Raw genomic sequence first — 22,664 nt, 5'->3', positions numbered from 1 at the left:
TAGGTCCCTTCCAACTGAGATATTCCATTCTATTCTAAATCAAATTTACTCTCCTCTACCAAAAAGGTATGCAAGAGGAATACTTGTTATTATGGTAGAGTGAATGTGAAAACAGGTAACACTAAGCTTAGAGTTACACAGGTAACCCCATTACTTTTGGGTACAATTTCTCCTACAGATGTGTCAATTATTTCCTGTTCTGACAGATCCTAATTACTTGCCTCCCATTTTAGATAAAACTGTAGCTGTAAGAGATACAAAGCAGATTCTGTACTAAAACCACATTTCAGTACTTTGAATAAACATCTTTCTACCAGGATTGTATAAGTTTTGTAAAAATCAGTCAACAACAACATTGAGTCATGTAAACAAGAAAAAAACCCACCACATACTGGGCCTTTTGTGACCCAGATAGCAGAGGGCTTATTTGTACCCTGACAGTACTGGTTAAATCTTAGTCCTTCTCTGACACCATACATACAGCACATCTAAAAATACTTTGTATTCTTCTCCATTACAAAGTGGCAGATCTTTTAGCAGAATTAGGAATCAAATTGTCAAGGCATTTTTAAGACTGCAGACGGGTAGCATAAAGGCTTGTATGGGACACCGAGCCTGTAACATTCAAGAGGTCATGTCAGAGGGCAGGCAGCAGGACATGCGAGCCAGCTGACAAATCTCCCCAGTGCAAGGAGGGGTGCACTGAGTTCATGCTAAGGTGTAACACGATCTCCTGTTTTTCTCACTTACTATGCTTCAAACCCCACCTAAAGCCCATTTCAGAGCAGAAATTGGTATCTAAACACTTTGAACACTAGAGAAAGTAAGCAACCCAGAATTTGCCTGTTCATCCCTCAGTTCTGACCCCAGGTTTGGAAATACCCCCTAGGTGCAGCTGAAGTACAGACTTCCCACCTCCTAAAGTTGAGTGTGATACACTGCTGCTTACGTAGCTTAACTTTTAGCAGCCATCTAACAAGCTGACAATCATCAGTTTCTGAAGGTAAATATTTTATTTAAAGATGCAACTTCCACATTAGATAACTGCTGCTATAACAATACCACATACTATAGCTTGCTATTTCTTGGGAAAAGTTAGGAGTTAAGGATAGGTCTTTTTCAGGAAGGTCTGCTGCTTGAACTTGCCAAGATGATCCTCCCCAAACTAAAACCCTATGGTGTCTAGAATGATTGTACATAAACAGAGAAACAACTCCATTCCTTCAACAGTTCTCCAATGAGTTATACTTGATAAAGCTAACAAAAATTTAAAATACTAAGTTAAATACTACTTTATGCAGCAGACTGATTTCTGGAATCTATTACACAGCATCCGCAGACAAAAAAAGAAGTTAAACTGGGATTTCACAACTACTAGACACAAGGGATACAACACACAACTAGGCACATTCTGCAGATAATTGAAGTGCAAAACAGCTTAGTTAGAGAAAGCATGCTTCTCCATTAACACATACAGAGTGAAAGCACAAGGAAGGAATTTGGCTGAACTAATCCTTCCTGGTTTTCCACACTAGATCTCAGTTACGCAGCAAAAGCTGATCCCGCCCCCCCGTCCCCATTAACACCAGTCAATAGTATTTACCCCACAAAAGAGGGAAAAAAAATTGTGAAGTAGCACACCACTCAACATTCCATGCTAGCATGACATGTCCATAGAAAAGGTGAAGTCTCCAATACAGTACAAAATGCCAGTAAAGTGAAGATGCTTCATAATTGCAGATAGTATTGTCAACACCATCAGCAGCTCTCCAGCTGGTTACTTGAATTAAAAAAACAGCTAAAAGACTTTCAGATGGCTCTCTACAGTAATTGGATTAAATAGATGATGGTAAATATTTTAGAACAGTTTGACCTTGAGAAAACATTTCTGGTGGAGTGTGTCACAAGTTCAGCTAACTAAATTTTAGTTATTCCTTCTGAACTAAGATATTACCAAATAGGCTGACATAACATGACATTTTTAGTCAACTTTTCCTCCATATGACATGATTTAGAATAAGTTATAATGAATAAACTGAGTTAAGATAACTACTTGTTATACAGAATGATCATCGTGAATATTACTGACATATCTTGATCGTTTGGAACAAAAGTATGCATGGAAAGCTACCAAGCATCCGATACATAACTGCCACCACTAAGAATAAAGCATATTACATAGTGCTGACCAAGCAAAGCCAAACAGCCAGGATTCAAGACAAACAATTTTTTGAACAAAGGATGACAAGTGCTAATAGCCATGACTACCTGAAGAGTCAACTACATTTTACTTCAGGTCCACTGATGAAGTTTTCCATTCTGGTGAATTAGAAAACCCTCAGGCTCAATGTACTAGTATTTTGAAACAAAGGCTTCTTCCAAGACATGAATTAGCTAGTTTAAGATGAATTACAAGGATAAACAAATCTGTTGATAAACAACTCTTAAAGCCTAGAAAGTCATTTCATGCACTGAAAACTCAAATTATGAGAACTTATTTACAGATAATGCAATCTGTCTTTTCTGCATCTCAAACATACAGTGAGCTTTCACAAAAGCATACAGAAGGAAATAGTTTCTTAGGGAAGTTACAAATTGTTGTAAACAACATAATTTAAAAACATTGGCATTCTTTGGGAGTCAATACTGAGGTCACACTTGTTTTACCTCTTCATTAATCAACTGGACAATGAAACATATTATATACTCTGTAAATCTGTAGATCAAACTGGGGAGAAGTGGGGACCAGAGGCCCAACACACTAGAAGGTAAGATTCAGAGGGAGCCTGTTTTTTCAGCCCCTCAAAGTTTAACAGAAGCAGAAGTCCTACACCTGGAACAAAGTGACACTATGCAACTGCAGTCTGAGGGTTGACCAGATACAATGCAACTTTGAAGAAAATGACCTCATGTCCCAGCAGACAAACAGAACATGCAGTTACCATTGCTCATCTGCAACTCAAAAAAAGGTAACTGAATACCAGGGTTCGCTAACACAAGTACAGCCAAGTGATTGCTTCCTTCTACTCTGACTGGAACTGCATCTGCAACATTTTGGGCTCCCCACTAAGAGAGAAGCATTGACATACTGGAACAAGTCCAGCAGAGGACCACTGCAACAGCTAGAATGACATCTTAAACACATTCTTTCTAGACTTTTGTTGATTTCGAGATATTATTTCTCATTGCACTACTGAGATGCAATGAGACACCTATTTTACTATTTACTGCCATTCCTGTATGCTTCACTTGGGTTACATGACTTAAGACAAGCAGCATGTTCTATCACAGAACAAAACACATTCCTACAGGCCAAGTTAGTTCTACATTACAATAAAACAAGTCAACTGCCTCTAAATTGTTTTTAAAGATGCTCAGATTTCCTTACTGTGGCTTTCCTGCAACAAAGCTAAAATGTATTTTGAGAAATACAATAAACAACTGGAGCAAGAACAGTTGGCTTTCGATGCTGTAACTTGTGGAACACAGCTGGATAGGCCACCCCTAAACACCTTCTGAAACATTATCTGACACCTGCAAGTAGTATCACTATTAATGTTTTCCTCTGCCACAGTGTATCAGCATTTTCAAGTGAGAACACCACTAGGACTCCCATGAACTGAGCAGGTACAGGGCAAAGATTTCAGGCTTGAAAGTGGCCTACAGAGAAACATACCTTTACTTACCAGAAACTAAGCAACAGCAGAAAATGAAGCAACCATTGGATTATTTTACTTGAAAGTTCTATGATAACAAATGTTTTACTGGATGGTAGAATGATTCCCAGATAGGTACGCCCCCTAAGCAACTCACTAAGGTAAACCAACAGCTCTGACAAAGCCTTGTTATTTTTATAATGGCAACATTTGCTCTGCAGCAATATATGTAATGCTTTCTCAAACTTCAAAATAAAAGGAATTTCTTAATTGGGTATCTCATCTTGGACAAGGAAGGTGTGTTGTAACTCAGACCACTTATGAAAGAGTACAGAAATGTACCCATGGGTTGGCTACGGAATACACAGAATAAAAGTCATATTCTTTAACTTTGGTTTGCAATTCAACATTTCACTAGGAAAATCATGCAAACATTTATAGTCAATTTATAGTAATCAAACTGACCAAAAAAAGTTAAATAACTTAGCCTGTACAAAGAAACTGCACGAGTAAGTTAACAGCCCACAGAAAACCCATGACACTTCAACTAGGTAAGAAAGCAAGTGACATGTAATGATGTAAGACCCATACAGCCATATTCTATATTCATCACTGTATAATGTGCAATTAATTTTTCCCTCAAGCAGCAGCAACATGTCCACTTGTAGCATAAATACCTGTCGAGTGACCAGAATCCTTTTTGACCATCGGAGGGAAGGAGTGCTACAGTACTGCAAGCAATCCCGAGACACATGTACTGGTTTAACCCCAGCCAGCAACTAAGCACCACACAGCTGCTCGCTCACTCCCCCTGCCCCAGTGGGATGGGGGAGAGAATCGGAAGAGTAGGAGTGATAAAAACTCATGGGTTGAAAGAAGAACAGTTTAATAATTGAAATACAGTAAAATAGTAGTAGTAATAATAACAATATAATAATAGTAATAATAATATACAAAGCAAGTGATGCACAATGCAATTGCTCACCACCTGCCAAGAGATGCCCAGACAGTCCCCAAGCAGCGATCGCTGCCCCCATGCCAACTCCCCCCAGCTTATATAGTGAGCATGACATCATATGGTATGGAATAGCCCTTTGGGCAGTTTGGATCAACTATCCTGACTGTGCCCCCTCCCGGTTTCTCATGCACCTGGCAGAGCATGGGAAGCTGAAAAGTCCTTGACTAGCATAAGCAGTACTCAGCAACAACTAAACCATCAGTGTGTTATCAACATTCTTCTCCCACTAAATCCAAAACACAGCACTATGCCTGCTACTAGGAAGAAAATTAACTCTATCCCAGCTGAAACCAGGACACAAAAGTTTTGTAATTATGTTGTCCAAACCTGATGCTGCTATAAGTGTCCATTGTAATGCCCTACTGTAACTATGCTTTTGTTTAGTGAACAGATTGTCTGAGAGCAGAAGTCTAGCCGATGTATTACTGACTTGATCAGTAAACCATGAGAAGTTACTTAAGATCTGCCAAGAAGGAAATTAGGGGAAAAGTAATTCCAGCAGGGGGAGATTGTGACCACCAACTCATGAGCCTCCTACCACAATTACACCCCATACTCAAATTGAAGGACAACTGAGCATGCTCACTAATTTACTTACTAGGTAAAGAGATTTTAACCAATCATAGCACTGCATACATATTAGGGAATTAAATATGGTAACGAATGTGTATAAGTAGGTGCTGACTTGATGATTCAGTGTACTAGCTTTGTGGAATTACCACCTAGCACCCATCTCTGCGCAGAAAGTAAATAAAACAATATCTCATCTCAGTGTGTGAAGATTGGCTTATTGCACACTGGGTAAGAGAGCCCTGTTTGGGAAAACAATTACAACTTTCCCCTTTGCTCTTGTACCTATCATCTAGCAACTTAACATCTTCCATCCCTATTTCTTTAAGTGTTAAGGTCACTCCAGGACTTCCAACTTCCACAGTTGTTTAAGACTATTCCATGTACCACTTTCACATGTTTCTCTGGAGTGGAGTGGCAGTAACAGCTGCCCCCAGCCACAAATGCAGTATTTCTGTCTTTTCTTGTCAGCTAAACAGGGAAAAAAAAATGACTACGTTCTTAGTTGCCTGTTGTTACTCAGCAGTTACTACAAAAGAGGCTTTTCCTCATATTCTATTTGAGCACATCCCCACTTGTCCCATATTCTTCTCTGCTGTGATATATATACACACACAAAATTAATACTGGCCTCATTCAGCTGTTGAGCCCATCTGACAATCCAACCCCTCTGCTGCTGCTTCTCTGGTTTCACTAGCTACAGAAAAAAAAAAATCAAACTGCTATACAAAGCTTCTACAGTTTTTAGTTTGTGTTACATGTTCTCTCTTTCCCTCAGCTAACTTTTTCCAGAAATTGCTTAAACTTTCAAGTTGTCACTCTCTCAGTTTTCACAATAATGCAAGTATTACAGAGCTTCACCACCACTTGCCTCAGGGTTAACTTTGCAAAAAAAATGTACACCTTTGATCCCTTATCAGACTGAAAAACATGTTGGAAAACATACTACTGGAATTGGTTCATTCACATATAGCAAGAATCTGAAAACATTTCCCAACTGGTTGTACGTAGCTACAATATCTCCCCATTTAAAGACATGTGAATCACTAAGCTTCCAACATTTCAAGCTGAGAACACTTTGAAGTACGACAGTGCACTGCAGAAGCATGAGTATCAAATCAGTCAGACATTGAACAACAGTTTGCAGATCTCTACGATCTTTTTAAATATAGGTCTAACATGCAAGCACAAAAAGCTGCTGTTTCATCCCAGTTGTTTGGTTTTGTTCAGGTGGGGTTTTGGGGTGGTGGGGGGGGTGTGTTTGTTTTTTGTTTTTTGCTTAGCTGGAAGTGATAGTGAGATGGCACCTAGAAGAGACCTGTAAAAACCAAGTCTAGGTGGATAAAGTCTAGTCCAAAAACCTACCTTATTCAACAAGAGCTGCTCAGTAGGCTTGGAATCAAATCTTGCCAAAGGAAAAGATTTAGCAGGCTAAGAAGGAGCCAGGAACTTGGAAACCAGGGACTAATGAGGAACCTGGAAAAACTAAATGATAGCTTGTCCCAAATAGAAGGCAAACTCTGCTTTTTTTCAGTGACTCAAGCTACAGGTAAGTTGCATCTGATACCTCATATTGCATATCTGCAAATCAAACCCAACCTGATATAAACCTAGACAGCCAGAAAATGATATAATCAATGTGAATCAGTCTAGTTTTATAACAAATAGTCAGATCTGATTTTGTAATAAAAGTCACAAGTCTGGATAACCAATAGCTATTTGCAGGTACTTTGCAGTACATTAACTACTGCATCAGCCATACAACTTCTTGATAATTACACACTATGAATGTTTACATTAAATGGCTCAAGAATCTGCAAGTCCCATCAGTGCTAGCAGGACTTCACAACATAAGGAGGTTTCCAGTAAGAGCCTCCAAGATTTTGTGCCAAAAGGAGAAGAAAAAATGCAGGATTTAGTTGCAGAAAAAGGGTACTAGATCTTACAAACAAGCAAGTACAAACAGGCTTTAGCTAAACATAGCCAAGAGTTCTCACCACTTCCCTCTATACATTCAAAGAGCCCATCAGTCCTCTTTTTGACATTTTAGATTTGGAGTTCATCCTAGCACAGCTATGGCATTACAATGGAAAACTGCACCCAGCTATAACATTTCTATTTTAGTTTGGTTACAGAAAATCTGAGATGGTGCCAAGATTTGCATGTATTAACAGACTAGAGGAAAACCATTTAATGAGATTCAAACACGTTAATCTCATTTTTTGTAAGTTTCAAGGATTACTTGATTTTAATGTTTATTAAATACCTTCAAGTGAAGAAAATACTAACACTACAAGGCCATGTGTATAGTGAAGAGGTACAGCATTAACCAGTGACTAAAATCTGAAGCCACATTAATTCCCAACAGAGACAGTGTCCTTTTTCTACAGGGAAGCAATAAAACATTGGATCAACCTGCAGAAGGAAAAAGTGTTCTCTGTTTCTGTTGAAACTAGATACCTTTTGAAAGACTATGTACAATTTAGGTTAATTACAAATACTGGCCAGATGCATTCGTACACAAGCCATATAATAGCTATTTCTTGCCTTTAAATTGCTGACAAATTTGAACTTCTGCAAGAGATGTTTCCCAGTCTCCCTTGAACATCTTATTTTTAAGTAATTAAAGGCAACAATTCTTATTTTAAAGACATGGCTATTGATAAACTTCAAAGGCAATACCCTAGGGATGAACATGCATGCAAGATTCCAGAAAGCAAGCAGTCAATGCACAGCATAACCTATCATACTCATTCTAATCAAAACACTTTCCATGAGCTACCTACCACATTTCCCAGGATCAACCTGGTACAAGCTTCAACTTACTAGTTCAGACTTCTCCTTGAAAGTGCATTACACTACTTGACCTTCAATGTTAACCTCATTTTTGTCATGTCCTTTCTACTTGCCTCATACTGTCTTTAGCTGACACTTAAGCAGGATGTCTGTCCTGTGTGAGAAGGATTCATTGTTTTCTCCATCCTGAGATAATGCTACATGGAAAAGAATTTGGAGGATGGGGAGAAAGCATATTTTAACAGATTGATCTTGACCTCTTAATATCCTTACACAGAGTACCTTGTATTCTCTCCTTAGACAAAACTATTTATAGCCAGCTAACACTCAAAGAAGCATTTGACAAAGTAGGGCAACTTTCAGTGCTGGAATGCCTTCCTTATTCTCTGGAGAACAAAACCAGTTATGACTATCATTAAAGAGCCAAACTTAAAAGACCCACCGCCAAATTCTTTTAAGAAGAAGCTAGATGTGAATTACTGATTTTCTCATTAATGATGCCCTGAAAACAATGGCTTCCTTCCCATCCTTTCCCATCTTTTGCCTCCTTCAGACACATAATTTAAGATACAATTGACTGTAATACAGGCATGTTTCTCTCTCGCAGTTCAGACAGGATTTGCTCAGTCCAATGTCATTCATCCAACCCAGCTGCAGGACACATCCTAGGCAGTGAAAAAGACCATCTTCATGAACTGATCCTTTCTAATTCTATTGGGCAAGCCATATTTGAAGACGGACAGGGAACATCTGTATGCAGCTTCACCAGCTGTAGTTACAGGCTGCTAAGTTTTCTGCATGGCTGTTCTTGAGCATGTTACATAGTGAATTCATCAGCTGTCTGTACCAAGATAAAAAGGTGATTTGATTACACCAGCAGAAGCAGCTCCCAACATTTCATTGAAAATATTTCCAATACATGTTGCAATTAATGTTTCTCAGTGATGAATTGGTGATTTGGTGGCATTGCTATTTATAGAGAAGCCAAATATGATGCCTTCTTTTGGTAAGAGAACTGCCTGTATTAAAAGGCATTTTGTAGACAAAGTGTTGGTAGGTTTCTTACTCAAGGGGGTTCTTACACTGGGTTCATTACTTCCTTTTAAGAATGGGTGCATACCCCTCAATCCTTTGTAAGGAGCTTCAACTCTTATTCCAAAGTACAGATAATATCAGAGCATATCACTTCACTGTTGGGCTTAAATCCAACTGGCAACAGAACTAGGATGTTGATCCAAGAAGAGAATATGCAATTGCTTTCTTGCTAAACTCCGTTTAACATTTCAGAGCATTTAGTAAACGCAGACTCTTCTCTCTCCAGTTACAATCTCTTGGAGGGAGGTGTAGTTCAGAGTCTGTCCACAGTGGTGTGGTGCAGAAAAAGGTGCAGGAATTAATGTTTCCACAACTGCATGTCCACAAACAATGTACTGCAGAAAGATTTATGGCACTCTTGCTACTCATACTATTTACAGCTGCCAAACAGGGCTTTCTGCAGTCAAATATGCACCATTGTGCTTATTTCTATTTTGTTCTCATAATTATAGAGGACTTCAATAGTGTTAGGTATGAGTAGAGAATCAGGGTAAAGTACTAGTCATTCAGTAAAGTAACAGGAAAATGGATAAAGTCCTCTCTAAAATCTTAATTGGGGCTTTTTGTGATGCATTTTATAACTTTGCAAATTAATTCATTTAAAACAACCATTTGGAAGTGGTAATCTATGGTCATAAGATACCTAAGAGAAAATTACTAATATTGAAGGTTCTGAGCAACTTGCTTGTGCTTTGACTTTGCACGCCTCCTGGATTTCTCTGAAGGAGAAACAAAGAATATACTCCTATTTGGCATTCATGTTTGGCATTCCTTTCCAGCTTGAGTAACATCTACACCTAGTTTTTGTTCAAGCTAAAATGAAGCCTGAGGTCTTGCACTTGTTGATTTCCAGCTGAAAAGAGAGTCCTATAAGGCACAGATCTAGTTAGCACAGTAAGTCCTGCTCAGTTCAAAGCCTTAGAAATGAAGATAACCTTTTTTCTTTCCCACTTCACATGCAGCTAGAATCAGTGCAAGTCTATGCAAAAGGCCCAGCAGATAGATTTTACCCATCATTTAGCAGGCCTCAAGTAAGGCTCATTTCCCCAATTAAGGAAGTGAGAGAATCCAAGTCAAGGGGGATTCATAGCATGTTCTTCATTTAAAGTGAATGATGCTTAAAAAACAACTGTCATGATTTCCTGGTCTAGAAAGAGGCAGATAGTGTTTATCAGATCTCATAATTAAGGTTGGGAAAAATTCTTGTATACAGGCTTGCAGCTGAGTCATTGCTCATTTACATTAAATCTCATTAACCTGTTTAGCTAAACCTATACCAAGTTCTCAATGCATTAGTCCAGCTGCAAGGGTCTTAATCACATAATTGAACTTCTTTGTTTGACCTTATGCTCAACCGAACTGTGGACCCAACAGTTCAGCTGGCATTAGTCCTTGAAAACAATGATCAAATGACGTCTTTGCCAAACACTGAAAACTAATGCTTGTTTTGCCGATGACAAATATATTAAACATACTGCTCCAAAAGGCTATTTAAAAAGCTTTCAAAAAGTCTGTTAACCAGAACACAAGCATTTTGTGCATTGTTTCATGCAGTTATGCTATGATAGCCTCTGGCATTCAGTATAAAGCAGATTCACCTCCTGCATACCAGGAGTAAATACAGATAAGCTTTGCTGCATGAAAGCAGACATATTATATATTTAACCATAAATACTTAAGAGTGGGGTTTTTATAACATAGTATTTTAACTGCCTTATGTTTCTTCAGAAAGTATAATTGTCCTTTTTATCAAGCCAAACACTGGTTTGAAACATATATAGATAACACTGCCCATTAAAGCCTGAAATTTTAACAATATTGAAGTTTTTGAGAGTATTAGTTGCTACAACAAAATCAGATCAGGTCTCTTCTACCATCTCAGAAAGAAACAATGTACTTGCAGTAAGTAGAGATCATATCTACAACATCTGAGTATTCAATAAAACAGAGCAGATTGATAGATAACTTCATCTATCAGCACAACCATTAGAAGGTCATAGTTTGTTTTATGTTTAAGGAAGAACACCTGTTAGAATTAATTCAGTTTAAATAAAATAAAACAAAGTAAGCACTGAGAAGACAAATCAATATTTACATTTAGTTCCAGTTCAGTGGTTTACACAAGATAAAACCCTACTGCCAGAGAAGTCAATATAAACTACAAGTGCCTGGGCAATCTTTATCTTAACTTGAAGTTAGTTGCATCTATTTTGCTCTGTAGCTAGTATCCTTAAAAACAATAAGTTTTATTTAAAAATCTAGTTCCTACCTTCAAAATAAGTTTCACTTGTCAACATATTCTATCTGATCACAGAGCATAAGAGTAGCATCTACAAGTCATTTTCATTACTTTTCATTATCAGGCATTAAAACTGGCAGGTATTCCAAGGTAAACATTACATTTCCACTTTCTAAAATTGACTGGATGAAACAGTGAATGAAGTGTTTTCACTAATGCAACTTTAAAAATTAAAAAGTTGAGCATTACAAAAGAAACTTTTCTTTCATTTATAAAAACACTTTAATGGCCTGACTGTATCTGTAGTTAACCGAACTCCACTATAGCCTTTTGATCGCATTAACATTCACATTTAAGAAACATCCATCCATCTTCCACTTACACTAGGCTAGCGTAGGACACCATATCAATACCTTCTCCATCTCTTTCCTATTAAGCAAGGAGAACATGACTCAAAGATGCCCAGTGCAACAACACATGTTAATGATGGCAAACCAAAGCCATCATTTACACAGGGCAGCTCTTGTGTTCAGCCCATCAGAACACTAGCTTTAAGCATCAGCTATATTGTTTCCATCGATTAGAGCAAATTAGGGAAAAAAATCATGCAAAGTATTCAAAGTACTCAAAAAATATCATCAAGCGTAGATAGAATTTAGGAAGTTTATTTCAGTCCAACCCCAGTTCCTATGATTAAGCAACAAAGTCTGAGGAAATCAGACTATTTGAATTTCTCCCAGAAAAGTCAAGACTAATGAGCTTATTGATGCCAGTGAGTATATTCTTCTCCCAGCAAATACTAGCCAAGCCGAGAAGCTGTTTACAAGAAACAAAGATCCTTACAACCTGCTTAAAGTGATCTCATTTTGAAAGATGACAGATTTTGCTCTTCTAAACTCTGCCACAGTAGAGTGTCTATTTTTAATTACAAAAATATTGCAGCTTAAATATGAATTGAACGATTACATTTGTCAAAATATCAAACAACTTAGAACTGCATTAGGTCTAAAAATAGCCATCAAAAATAAAAGGTGGATGAATGATTTATTTGAAGTATGGGGGAGACAGAAAAATCCATCCCCCTTGGGAAATCATATGAACCACCAGGAATAAGACTAACACCTGCATATTAGATTTGAAGATGAGTTTAAATGCAAGGGAACCAACTGCAAAAGAGACCACAGCCTGATAGATTGGGAACAAAGAACTAGTAGTCCAGTTGATTCCACTAGTACAAAAATAGTTTAAGATTACCTTTTTATCAGTATATAAATGCATACATAATTCAGCTCCTCTTTATACAGAGGAGCTGAAAGTTTGCCAGAGTGAGAACAACTGAGACCTCCAACCTGAAAAAATCTGGACCATTCTGAAGGCCATAAATCTTTTTCTGAGGTCAATTTCTTAAACAAGAGGCTAAAGTAATCAATCACATTGATGGTGACCTTAAACAGCAAGATCAGTATTGCAACTGCTAGTGCAATTCAAACTGCAAAAATTGTTTATATGCAGAGGGAAAGGAAGGGGAAGGCAACACTGTAAAACTGAAATCCAGCATGATCTCAATTAGCTTGTTTTTTTTTAATGAAACCAGGCTAAAACTCATTCCCAGTTTTAGCCAAGTTTCATAAAGGAATAAAGATTAAATAAAATGCTACCATTCTCTCTCTCAAAAAAAAAAATGTTAAGGCCTGCATAGATGTCAAGGATAGATAGTCAAGGCAAGCTCCACAATTATCCATCTGCTTGCTTGTCACAACTCACAGCTGCAGAATATCCACAATACATCTTCTGCTCAAATAACTGGTCAAAAAGGGATGGTTAATAACATGGATGAGCAAGAGTTATACTGGATAGTGTTCAAAAAACGGGTAGATGTGGCACTTTGGGACATGGTTTAGTCTAGTCTACCCTTGATTGGCTTAGAGTAGACTTGGTAGTGTAGGTTAATGGTTGGACTGGATGATCTTAAAGGTCTTTTCCAACCTAAACGATTCTATGATTCTATGATGCTACAGGGAGCAATTAAGAGTAAGAGGCCTACAGGAAAATAGCCCAAGATGTCAACTGTTATCGTTGCTTATGGAGCAGCCCATATTTACATCTTAATAAAAATTGCAGAATTCTCTTATCTGTAAAGTTGCACTGAGAAGTTCAGGTCTTAATTTTCCCGAGTATATTGCAAAATTTAATAGAATACTTCCCTGCATGTTTGTGTGATAAACATACACTAAAGTGACACTTCAGATGCTAAACTGTTCACTGGCTAAGATTATTTCTAAGGTTGTCTACATACATGTTAAAGCAAATAGCAGACTTCAAGTTAACTGGAATGCAGTTACACATGGTTTCTATTAAAAATAGTCACTTCAAATGGATTAAATAAGCCTTAAGCAAGCTGTTTTCTGGACATAGCTCTACATCAAACCTTCATATTAGACCAAAGCAAATCAAAGTCATAAAGAGACTGAGCTGCTTATTACAGCTCAGTATGTACATATAACATAGGAAATACAAGAAACTGATTTATCTTACCTTCAGGTGCATCTGCATCACAGTCTTTAGATACAAATGTTGTCACATTCCTTGGCAGGCCATCAATTGTATTATTACTCTGCATTATAAATATGGAAAATTAGTACACTAGTCTACTAGCAATGTTCTTCCATACACAATGATAGTCCCTGAAACAAACACATCTCCCAATAAATTATTAATTTTACAAAAAAGGCTTTGACCAACCTCTTACAATATTCAAAAGGATTCAGATTGGTTTTGAACAGTATATGCAGGAGTAAGCTAGAACTGGTACAACATGAACATTTCTAAATATGCTTTCACTTAGAAAAAATTAATAGCTTGTTTCTTTTTGAAGACTTGTGAAGAATAAAAACTTCATCTCTGAAATTAAACCTTTTAACTGTGCATAAAATGAATTTGGAATTCAACTTTGATGATGAAGATACCATGGAAGTGTTAGGCTTGCATAATGATACCAAATGCAGATTACTTCTGGTCCAAAAGTCAGATGATAGTATCCAATATCCTTAGATAGTCAGAGTGGAGGAAGACAAATTATGCTGAAGTGAACTATTAAAAACCCAAGTATTCCTGTTTAAATGTCTCAATCTTTGTAAAACTGACCCTTTTAGAGAACACATGAACTCTTCATGTACCACATTTACTTTTGAACAATCATTGAATTAGCGGAGTCCAATACAAATCCTTTGTACTACATTGATTTCTTCATAGAAACTCACTTCAAAGGGTCTCATCCACTGTATTTACTTTCACTTTCATGATTTCCTAAACAGGAAGTCCTCTAAAGAAATCAGCAAGGGTCAACACATTTTCTCCTTCAGGCTGAAGAAAACATGTCCCTTAAAACCTACCAGAAATCAGTACAAGCTGGCATATAAAACTAAGCATTTCTCTGACAACTTAATCGACAGAGTTTATCAATATCAAGTAGATTCAGCTTCTACTATGAACATTCAAGAAAAACAACTAAGTGGCCATCCTAAAAACCAGCGGTTTGCATGAACAGTTAACCTCATTTCATGCAAATGCATGGAAGCATGGAGACCACTACTGCCTTAGAAGTAACTGATCCAAAAGGAGTATGATTAGGCACAGGAATCAGAAACTAAAGTGGAACCAAAAGTAAGAGGACAATGTGTAGATAGAAACAATAGGATAACAGAAGACATGAAATGTCAATTATTCAGTGTACATTTAGCAGTGGTCCAGCTCCAGGAGGTATTCCAGCTGGCTGTCACCGTTACAGCTTACAGTGCTCAGTCAGAGAGTGCTTCTTTCAAAAGAACAGCATTATACATCGTACAATTACAGAGGGGCATACAAAAAGCACAGAACAATCAGAATCAAAATTTTGTCTTATCTTTATTCATTTTGATTTTAAAATAGTAGGAATTTAAAATACAACATGCAACAATAGCTAGACCTGCAGGTCTTCTTTGATAACATCTATGCTTTTTTCCAGGTCTGATAATCTTGTTCTCCATGAACACTCCTGTTATTTAAGGCTTCTGACATATCTAAATGCTTTCCACAAGCTCAAGGCACTGGGGTGTACCTTAAAGTCATAAAACTGGCCTCTCTAGCAATCCTTTCTTCTCTCCTACACAAGGCAAAGCCTTGTAAAGGTCCACTAAAAGTTTTCTACCTAATCACAAAGCAGACATGAAAGAAATGAAGCATGTATTCCAAAACAGAGATATCAAGTAAAGCATTTCATGGTATCAACCATTCCTAATAAAAATTAAGAACCACATTTGCCATGCTAAGAAGAATGGTAATTTCATTAACTCTATCATCTGAACACCATTCTCATTTTTAAACAGCTAGAATTTCTAACATTCAAATTTAAGAGATTCTTTAATATATTAATTAGTACTACACAAAGCAAGCTACAGATATACTAAACAAAGCAAAAGTAGTCTTACACAAAGCTAACACAGAGAAAAGAAATAAGTTGGAAGTTATTACTTAAAGGATTAACTAAAAAATAACAATATTTATGGCAAAACTCAGTAAGAGTTCAGTATCACTTCATCCAGTGAAACTAGATTAAAAAAAAAATGACACCTTTGCCAGCACAAAATTGGTTTCTATGTGCTAGAACTCTTCCAAGCAGGTCCCTGAACAAGCTAAAGTCCGCTCTCCTGAGTGCATGGCTGTGATCCTACTATTTGCCATGTTCTTTCCTCTTAGGATCCTGAACTTTCACCATCTCATGCTCACGGCAGCCAAGACTGCCCTTCATCACTTCCTCCTTCTTTCCAGCACCAGGTCCAAGACAGCATCTCCCTATTTCCAGCTCCTCAATTGCCTGTGTCAGGAAGTTGTCATCAGTGCATTCCAGAAGCCTCCTGGATTGCCTGTGCTCAACTGTGTTGCTTTTCCAGCAGATGTTGCTCAAGCCTCCTATGAGGACCAGGGAGTCTGAACATGAAGTTACTTACAGGTGTCTTAAGGGATCATCTGCAACTTCCTCATGATCAGACAGTATCACCCATGCTGATCTGGCTCTCTAATCCTAACCCCTAAGCACTTAACTAGCTTACCCATCCCAAGGCAAAACTCCATCCATTTCCACTGCTCCCTCACCTAAAGGTCAACTCTCCCTACTCACCAGCCAAGCTGGTCCCTCTTGAAGCCCACACCTAGCCATGAAAGCACTCCAGTTGTGTGAGCTATTTCACCTCATCTGATCCCAGTGAGACTGTAGACCTGCAACTGCGTGCAAACTTCTAACTCCTCCTTTGTTTCTCCCGCTGCATGCATTAGTATTCAGGCACTTCAGAGGCACCCAAGTTGTGCTGATTTCCCAGAAAAGGTATGAGAGCTTTATCCTTAATGCTGCCATCTCAGCATAGAGCCCCTTTTGCCCCACAGGGCACAGAGAAAATGATTGGATGTGGAAAAGATGCATAAGTGACAGCAGAGATGTGTCTACAGAATAATTCCCCAAAATAATTTACTTTGCACTACACAGTAGAGCACTCAAGTCTCAGACATTTTTAGTATGAGTATTGTCAGAGTAAAACTCTAGTGTTCCAGTTATCACATCCAGTCCAAAGATGAAAGCAGGATGCCTCAAGGACAAGCAGGAGACAAAACCAAGTACAGTATCTCAGTATGTGCTTCAAAAGCTGACACGTTTTGGACACTTAAGGCAACAGCAAGCTGTCATATAAAGGGTTAGGTTACAGCCTGTTACACTTACACAATTTGTCCTGCTTATGTTCAGGATCAAGAACTTAAAGATATCTGTTTGTGCACTTGGCCACCTAAGGGATACTTCTGGATTTCTGCTGATGACAGCGGAGACACTCAGCGTCCTGCAGCTCAGCTCCACTCATCCAAATTATTTATGTGAATGCTGAGGAAGGAAAGTGACTGCTGCTGCTCTGGCCCTCAACTTGGGAAAAGTATCAGTGTCACCCATGGTAAATACTGGCCTTTTAATTCCTGTCTGGGCCAATCAAGTCTTACAGGTCCACTAGGTAGAAACATCAGCAAGCAGTGGTCGGTCTTTCAGATAAATAGAAAAAAAACTTGGCCTTGTTGAACAGAAATAGTAATTACACTTCAAGTACGGGTAAAGTTACATTTTTGCTACAAAGCTGTGAGGGCCTGAATGGAGACAAACTCTTCACCTTTGTGAAAGGCTATAAAAAAAACTCACAGCTGTTTAGCAGATGTTACAAAGGTTGTCTTAAGAGGTGAAACCAAACATTCTTCAGTATTTGAAGAGTTATGCAAGTTGACCAAAGCCCTACACAGGGCCTCATTTGGTAAGGGCACTGTATCCAAAAGAAACTTTCAGAAGTTTCCTACAGACATCATAGCTGAGGACACTTTCGATTAATTGGGGACACATGCTTTGAATATCCCAATGGTCAAAGAGTTAAATAAAGCAAGTCGCCCAGGTCTAGCTAACATTAATTGCCTCACAAGAGCTCCATTTTTCTACACATATTCAATTATCAGGAAAAGTCAACAGCACTTCGAAGTTAAAAGGTCTTGTCAAGAGTAACAGTCTCCAAAGGAAACAGTTCAAGATTCAAACAGGATTTTAACCTAATGCATCACTATGGATTTTGGTTACAAATTAGTTTGACAGGTTACTAGATTGGGAGTTACTGTAGAGCAAAGAAAAGGGGGAAGTGTTCCTTTTACACACTGTCTTTCTGTGAGCTACCAGATTCTGAGATAGATGTTTATCAGCCCACTCATCCACTAAGCTGACTTGGAATATTGCTTATTTATTGCTTGGTTCTGTACAGTGTTGGTTACCAGTGGTGTTACTTAAATGATGAAATTGACTGTGGTGTGCAAGAGCAATGAAAATCCGGACTGTTCAAGCAAACTGCTTACAGCTTCCATCATCAGGAAGCTTGCCATATGCACAAAATGTGTTTCACTTGCCCAGTTTCCATGCATGTTCCTGGCCACTCCTCAGTTCCATAATAACAATTCATAACTCTTAAGAACCTCCTCGTTGGTAACATCCACAGAAAAAATCTGTCACTCCTCTTCATTCCCAGCCACCATCTCTCCTCATTTCAAAAGTTTTGTATTTTGATTGTATAACATCTGGTTATATCAGAAAAAGTATCTGGTACATTCTGAAAAATTCTTTGAGAGGATGTTGTCCGAAAACCTTGTATTTACTTGGTATGCCAGAGAAGTCCAGATGTAATTTACCAGCATACTCTTTATGCTTCATTTTATTTTAACAAGTAAAACAGTTTCTACCCAAGTTACTTTATGCACTTTAAACACAGCTCTTTGAAATGGGACATAAGAAGCTAAAGACCCAGGATGACTATCTTGACCATAACATTTTTTTAATCCTTTAAATTAAAAGTTGTAGCTCTACTCAACCATTCCAGCTAATCCTTCTTACACTGGATTGTATTTCAATAGCTGTTTGAATGACATAAGAGCCTCCCTGCTGCTGTGCTCCATTCTCTTGGCCCTTTTCATTACAAACTGTACGTCTGTGTTCAGATACTATTTGTCATAACGAACACTTGCATGTTAGCTGTTTAAGTCCCAATCCTTCTGCCTCCCTCAATACACATACATTTTATTTTACTGAAAGATTGCCTTTTTATTCATAAAGCAAACCAAACCGCTATGCACAGTCTTTATTATTTGCTTTTCTCTTCCATCTTTCCTGTTATCTGCAAGCTTTATCGTAAAGGATTCTTTTCTCAGGTCACTGAAAGGCTTAAAGACTAGCTTGGTAGGATCCTTAATGAAATTACCCTTCCCACCCTTCCACTCACAGTGGTTCTGCACTGTAATTAGAGACATACAATCAGTCTACAATATAAAAAACCCACAAACAAACGGCCTTTTGCAGGGACGAAGCTCTAACTAATTCAGATATAGCTATATGATGTTCTAGGCTACATACACAGTAAGTAATCATGCCAAGAGTTCTATGGAAACTCACCATAGAAGCAAAGTGCTTTCCTAAACTGATTTTCAGCTTAGTTTCTTGCTGCTACTACCCTAATTCTGACAAGTTGAGCTAATTTGTACATGCCTAAGCATGTTTGTTTCATATTAGTTATATCTAGCATAAAATCTAATAAAAATGCATTACAATTCCTAAACACCAAATATTCAAGTTCACTACAATGATTCTATTATTGTGCTTGGATTGACATCAAGATGACCAACCTCCCATTATCAGACAATTTAGATGTAAAGACAGCAGAGAAGTAGTATTTATTGAATGCTTCACTTCCTGCAGTGACAATTCTACCACATCCAGTCAGCACATTTAAGTTGATCAGGCTCCTCTTCTCCAGCATGTTTAACACTACTTCAACTTCAATTTCTCTTTGTAATCCTTTTGCTCAAAGTATTCTGTATCTACTCAGTTTAAACTGAAAAAAATTGATAGTGATAAGTTACACATTTTACTAAATATTTTCAGCTGAAGGTTGGTGGATGATTGTTTTTTTAAAGCAGTGTGTTCTCCTCCCAGAGGCACAGACTTCTGGAAAACTAACAGAAGCATTCAAAATGCTCAAAGCAGCACCCTGTTACTTCAGTATCATTTAAATCCCTTCTCCCAACCCCTTCAGCTCAATTGTTTTGTATTTGTGAAACTTAGACTTAAACGCCCAACAGCACACCAAGAGACCTGGATTTCATTGTGCCTGAACATGACTAACCAGGTCATGACCTGGTTAGTTATCTACATTTGCAAGATCAGATCTAACAAAGCCTACCCCTGTAGAATACTGTATATCAGTAAACAGCTGTCCATAAAACCCCTCAAGATGCTTATAACATGTAACTTTGAACTTCCCCATAAATATGCAGGCCTCCACTCAAACTAAGATGAAATACAAGAATTAAAGCCTTCAGGTACAGAAGACGAAAGACTTAAAAACCAGCAAAACCTTTAAGTACACAAAAGTGCAGTAACAAAAGCAGAGAATAATGTTAACAACTTAATTCTGTAGAAGATTTTATGCAAGAATTGCAATGAGTTTCACGAAGCTGGATAGTCCAAAGCGTCTGAAGTGTGATTAATCAGCACATACTCAGCTTCGTTCTGATTATCATCTTCTCCTGTACCAAGTTATCTTTGTTTCTCACAAATATGCACATAAACACTATCAACTGCAGAACAATAACATTGCTTTCAGTCTACAGACAGCCTTGCACAACTAAAACTAATCTTCATTGCAGACACTTAGCAATCTAAGCATACCAGTAGAAGATCTAGTGGAAGCTAGCAGCTGTCTTATCAAAAGAAGTGAAGTAATAATAAAGGTTTTACGCTGTCTGAAGATGATCTAGGAATTAAGCTGTGTTATATATAGTACAACCAGTCTCTGGTTTGTGTATTATCACGAGATCTACTAGTAGTTAAAAAAAGGCTATAAAAGAGTCTTCAAAACTGAAAATGGGCCTGGCATTTAAAGTCACTGTAAACAGTACATTTTTTGATACAGAAGGCAGTATTTTTTAAAAAAAAAAAAGTATTACATCTCACCTGCACCAGGTATTTTTGGCTTCCATACATTACATACTGAGGGGCAAGACTGTAGATCATGTAACTTGTATGAAGAACTATCAACAGAAGTATCATACAGAGAAACAAGAGTGCCTGAGGTCGAGTTTTTCCTCGTCTGATTTTATAAAGCTAAAAAACAGAAAAGGTATAAATATTAACATAATGAAAAATCTTTTGGTTTCCTAAAGACATTTAAAATCCTCTTCAATTCAAATAACAGCTTTAATTCTACTAACAGAAGTGGGAGGCTGCTAAAATTATCCTCTGGCAAGTTAATTCCAATGAGTCAAAGCAGGTTTTCAGGTGTATTTATCCGAATTTCAAAGCACAGCTATTTAACCAAATTAATTTTTGTTTGTAGTAACGACCCAGAACATATATAAACCAGCAGTTAGTAGTAAGATTAAATGATGTTGCCTATCACTGATAATAAACTGTGCCTTGGTTTGTCAAAGAATATTGTGTCCTTCAGTCAAGGTGAGGTGTCATCTATCACTACACCTCTAATCAGAAAACAGGAGAGAGTTAAGAGAGTATTCCCAGGCTCTGAGAAAACTTGCATACCATATGGTGTCATCTTTTCCACTTTACACTGTGGGGTACAATATAATCCCTTGTTGTTACTCCATAGATACACTATTCTAATCCCCAAAGGCTCAACCTGAGTACCATATTAGGGTAAAGAAGCTAGCAGTTGAGGGGTAAGTGATGGGAGACCAAAATCAACAGCCAATCTCACAACTCATTGTAAGGACTCAGGGTCATCATTCAGCATTTTGGGGTGTCACCACGTGAAAAGGTGACAGTTTTAAAGGGAGAGTAGGCACAGAAGCAGGGAAATATTTAACCAACCATCACAGGCATGAATGGCATACTGTTGGATACAAAGCCACTTTTTCAAATACAGTAATATGTTATTTTCATCATACTTGGATACGCCACATCATCACTGTACTGTTTTATGTCCTATCAAGCTAGATAAAGCCAAGCACTACTGACTGCATGCACATTTCAGATTTTTACCATAAAATTCATGAATACTTCCAGTATATCAGAATCATATGGCTTTAACTCAGAAAAGTCAGAAGCCAAAGTGCCACTGATTAAATGCTTCAGAGAGTCAGCTGACTGTATTGCTTAAACCAACACATCAGTTTTTGTCTGATAACAAAATGGAACACCTTTCAAAAGCAGTGAAAATTGTACAACAGGTTGTACAGTAGGCTTCTAACACTCATTAGACATACAGACAATGCTATTCACAACATCCAGTATTTATGAAGCAGTACATGAATAATGACTATTTAATATATTCAGTATCACATATTTGTTAAACATCTTACTATTATAACTCTTAAATCATATTTACCCTTATCCAGAAGAACCATATACCCATATTTCGAATCCCTGCCATTGAAGTGAAGATAAAGTACATAACAATAGTTGTAATAAGAATATAATCAAGCGGAAAAACCTAAAACAGGAAGAACACAAGCAGTTAAGACGGCAAGAAAACATTCAAACTAGAAAACAAGCTCTTCCCCCACTTAAAGCTAAATACATAGTTTCTACTTACAGTACCTGAGGTAGTAAGTGTCCTTCCATTTAAAAGTTTTACATAGCTGGCTCCAAATACTGCTCATATAAGCTCTATTAGCCACAAGCTATAGAATTCGTTTGGGAAAGCAACTGAGCATTTTTCTTATTTTAAAGCTTGCC

The 22,664-nt window shown here is 37.7% G+C and overlaps 1 protein-coding gene across 1 annotated transcript in view; it reads right to left on the bottom strand.

The window, feature by feature from the left end:
- LMBRD1 (LMBR1 domain containing 1) overlaps positions 1-22,664 on the bottom strand; it is a 90,636-nt gene that overhangs the window by 3,726 nt on the left and 64,246 nt on the right. The window contains exons 12-14 of the mRNA XM_075707284.1: positions 22,315-22,419; positions 20,925-21,074; positions 13,910-13,988 (exon numbers count right to left, since the gene is read on the bottom strand). Of these exons, the coding sequence (XP_075563399.1) occupies positions 13,910-13,988; positions 20,925-21,074; positions 22,315-22,419 (334 nt within the window). The remainder of the gene's footprint in view (positions 1-13,909; positions 13,989-20,924; positions 21,075-22,314; positions 22,420-22,664) is intronic.

The sequence above is a fragment of the Pelecanus crispus genome, chromosome 3 (assembly GCF_030463565.1).
Source record: "Pelecanus crispus isolate bPelCri1 chromosome 3, bPelCri1.pri, whole genome shotgun sequence".
Lineage (NCBI taxonomy): Eukaryota > Metazoa > Chordata > Aves > Pelecaniformes > Pelecanidae > Pelecanus > Pelecanus crispus.
Note: the sequence above shows the minus strand (reverse complement) of the source record. Positions and strands in the feature narration are given on the sequence as shown.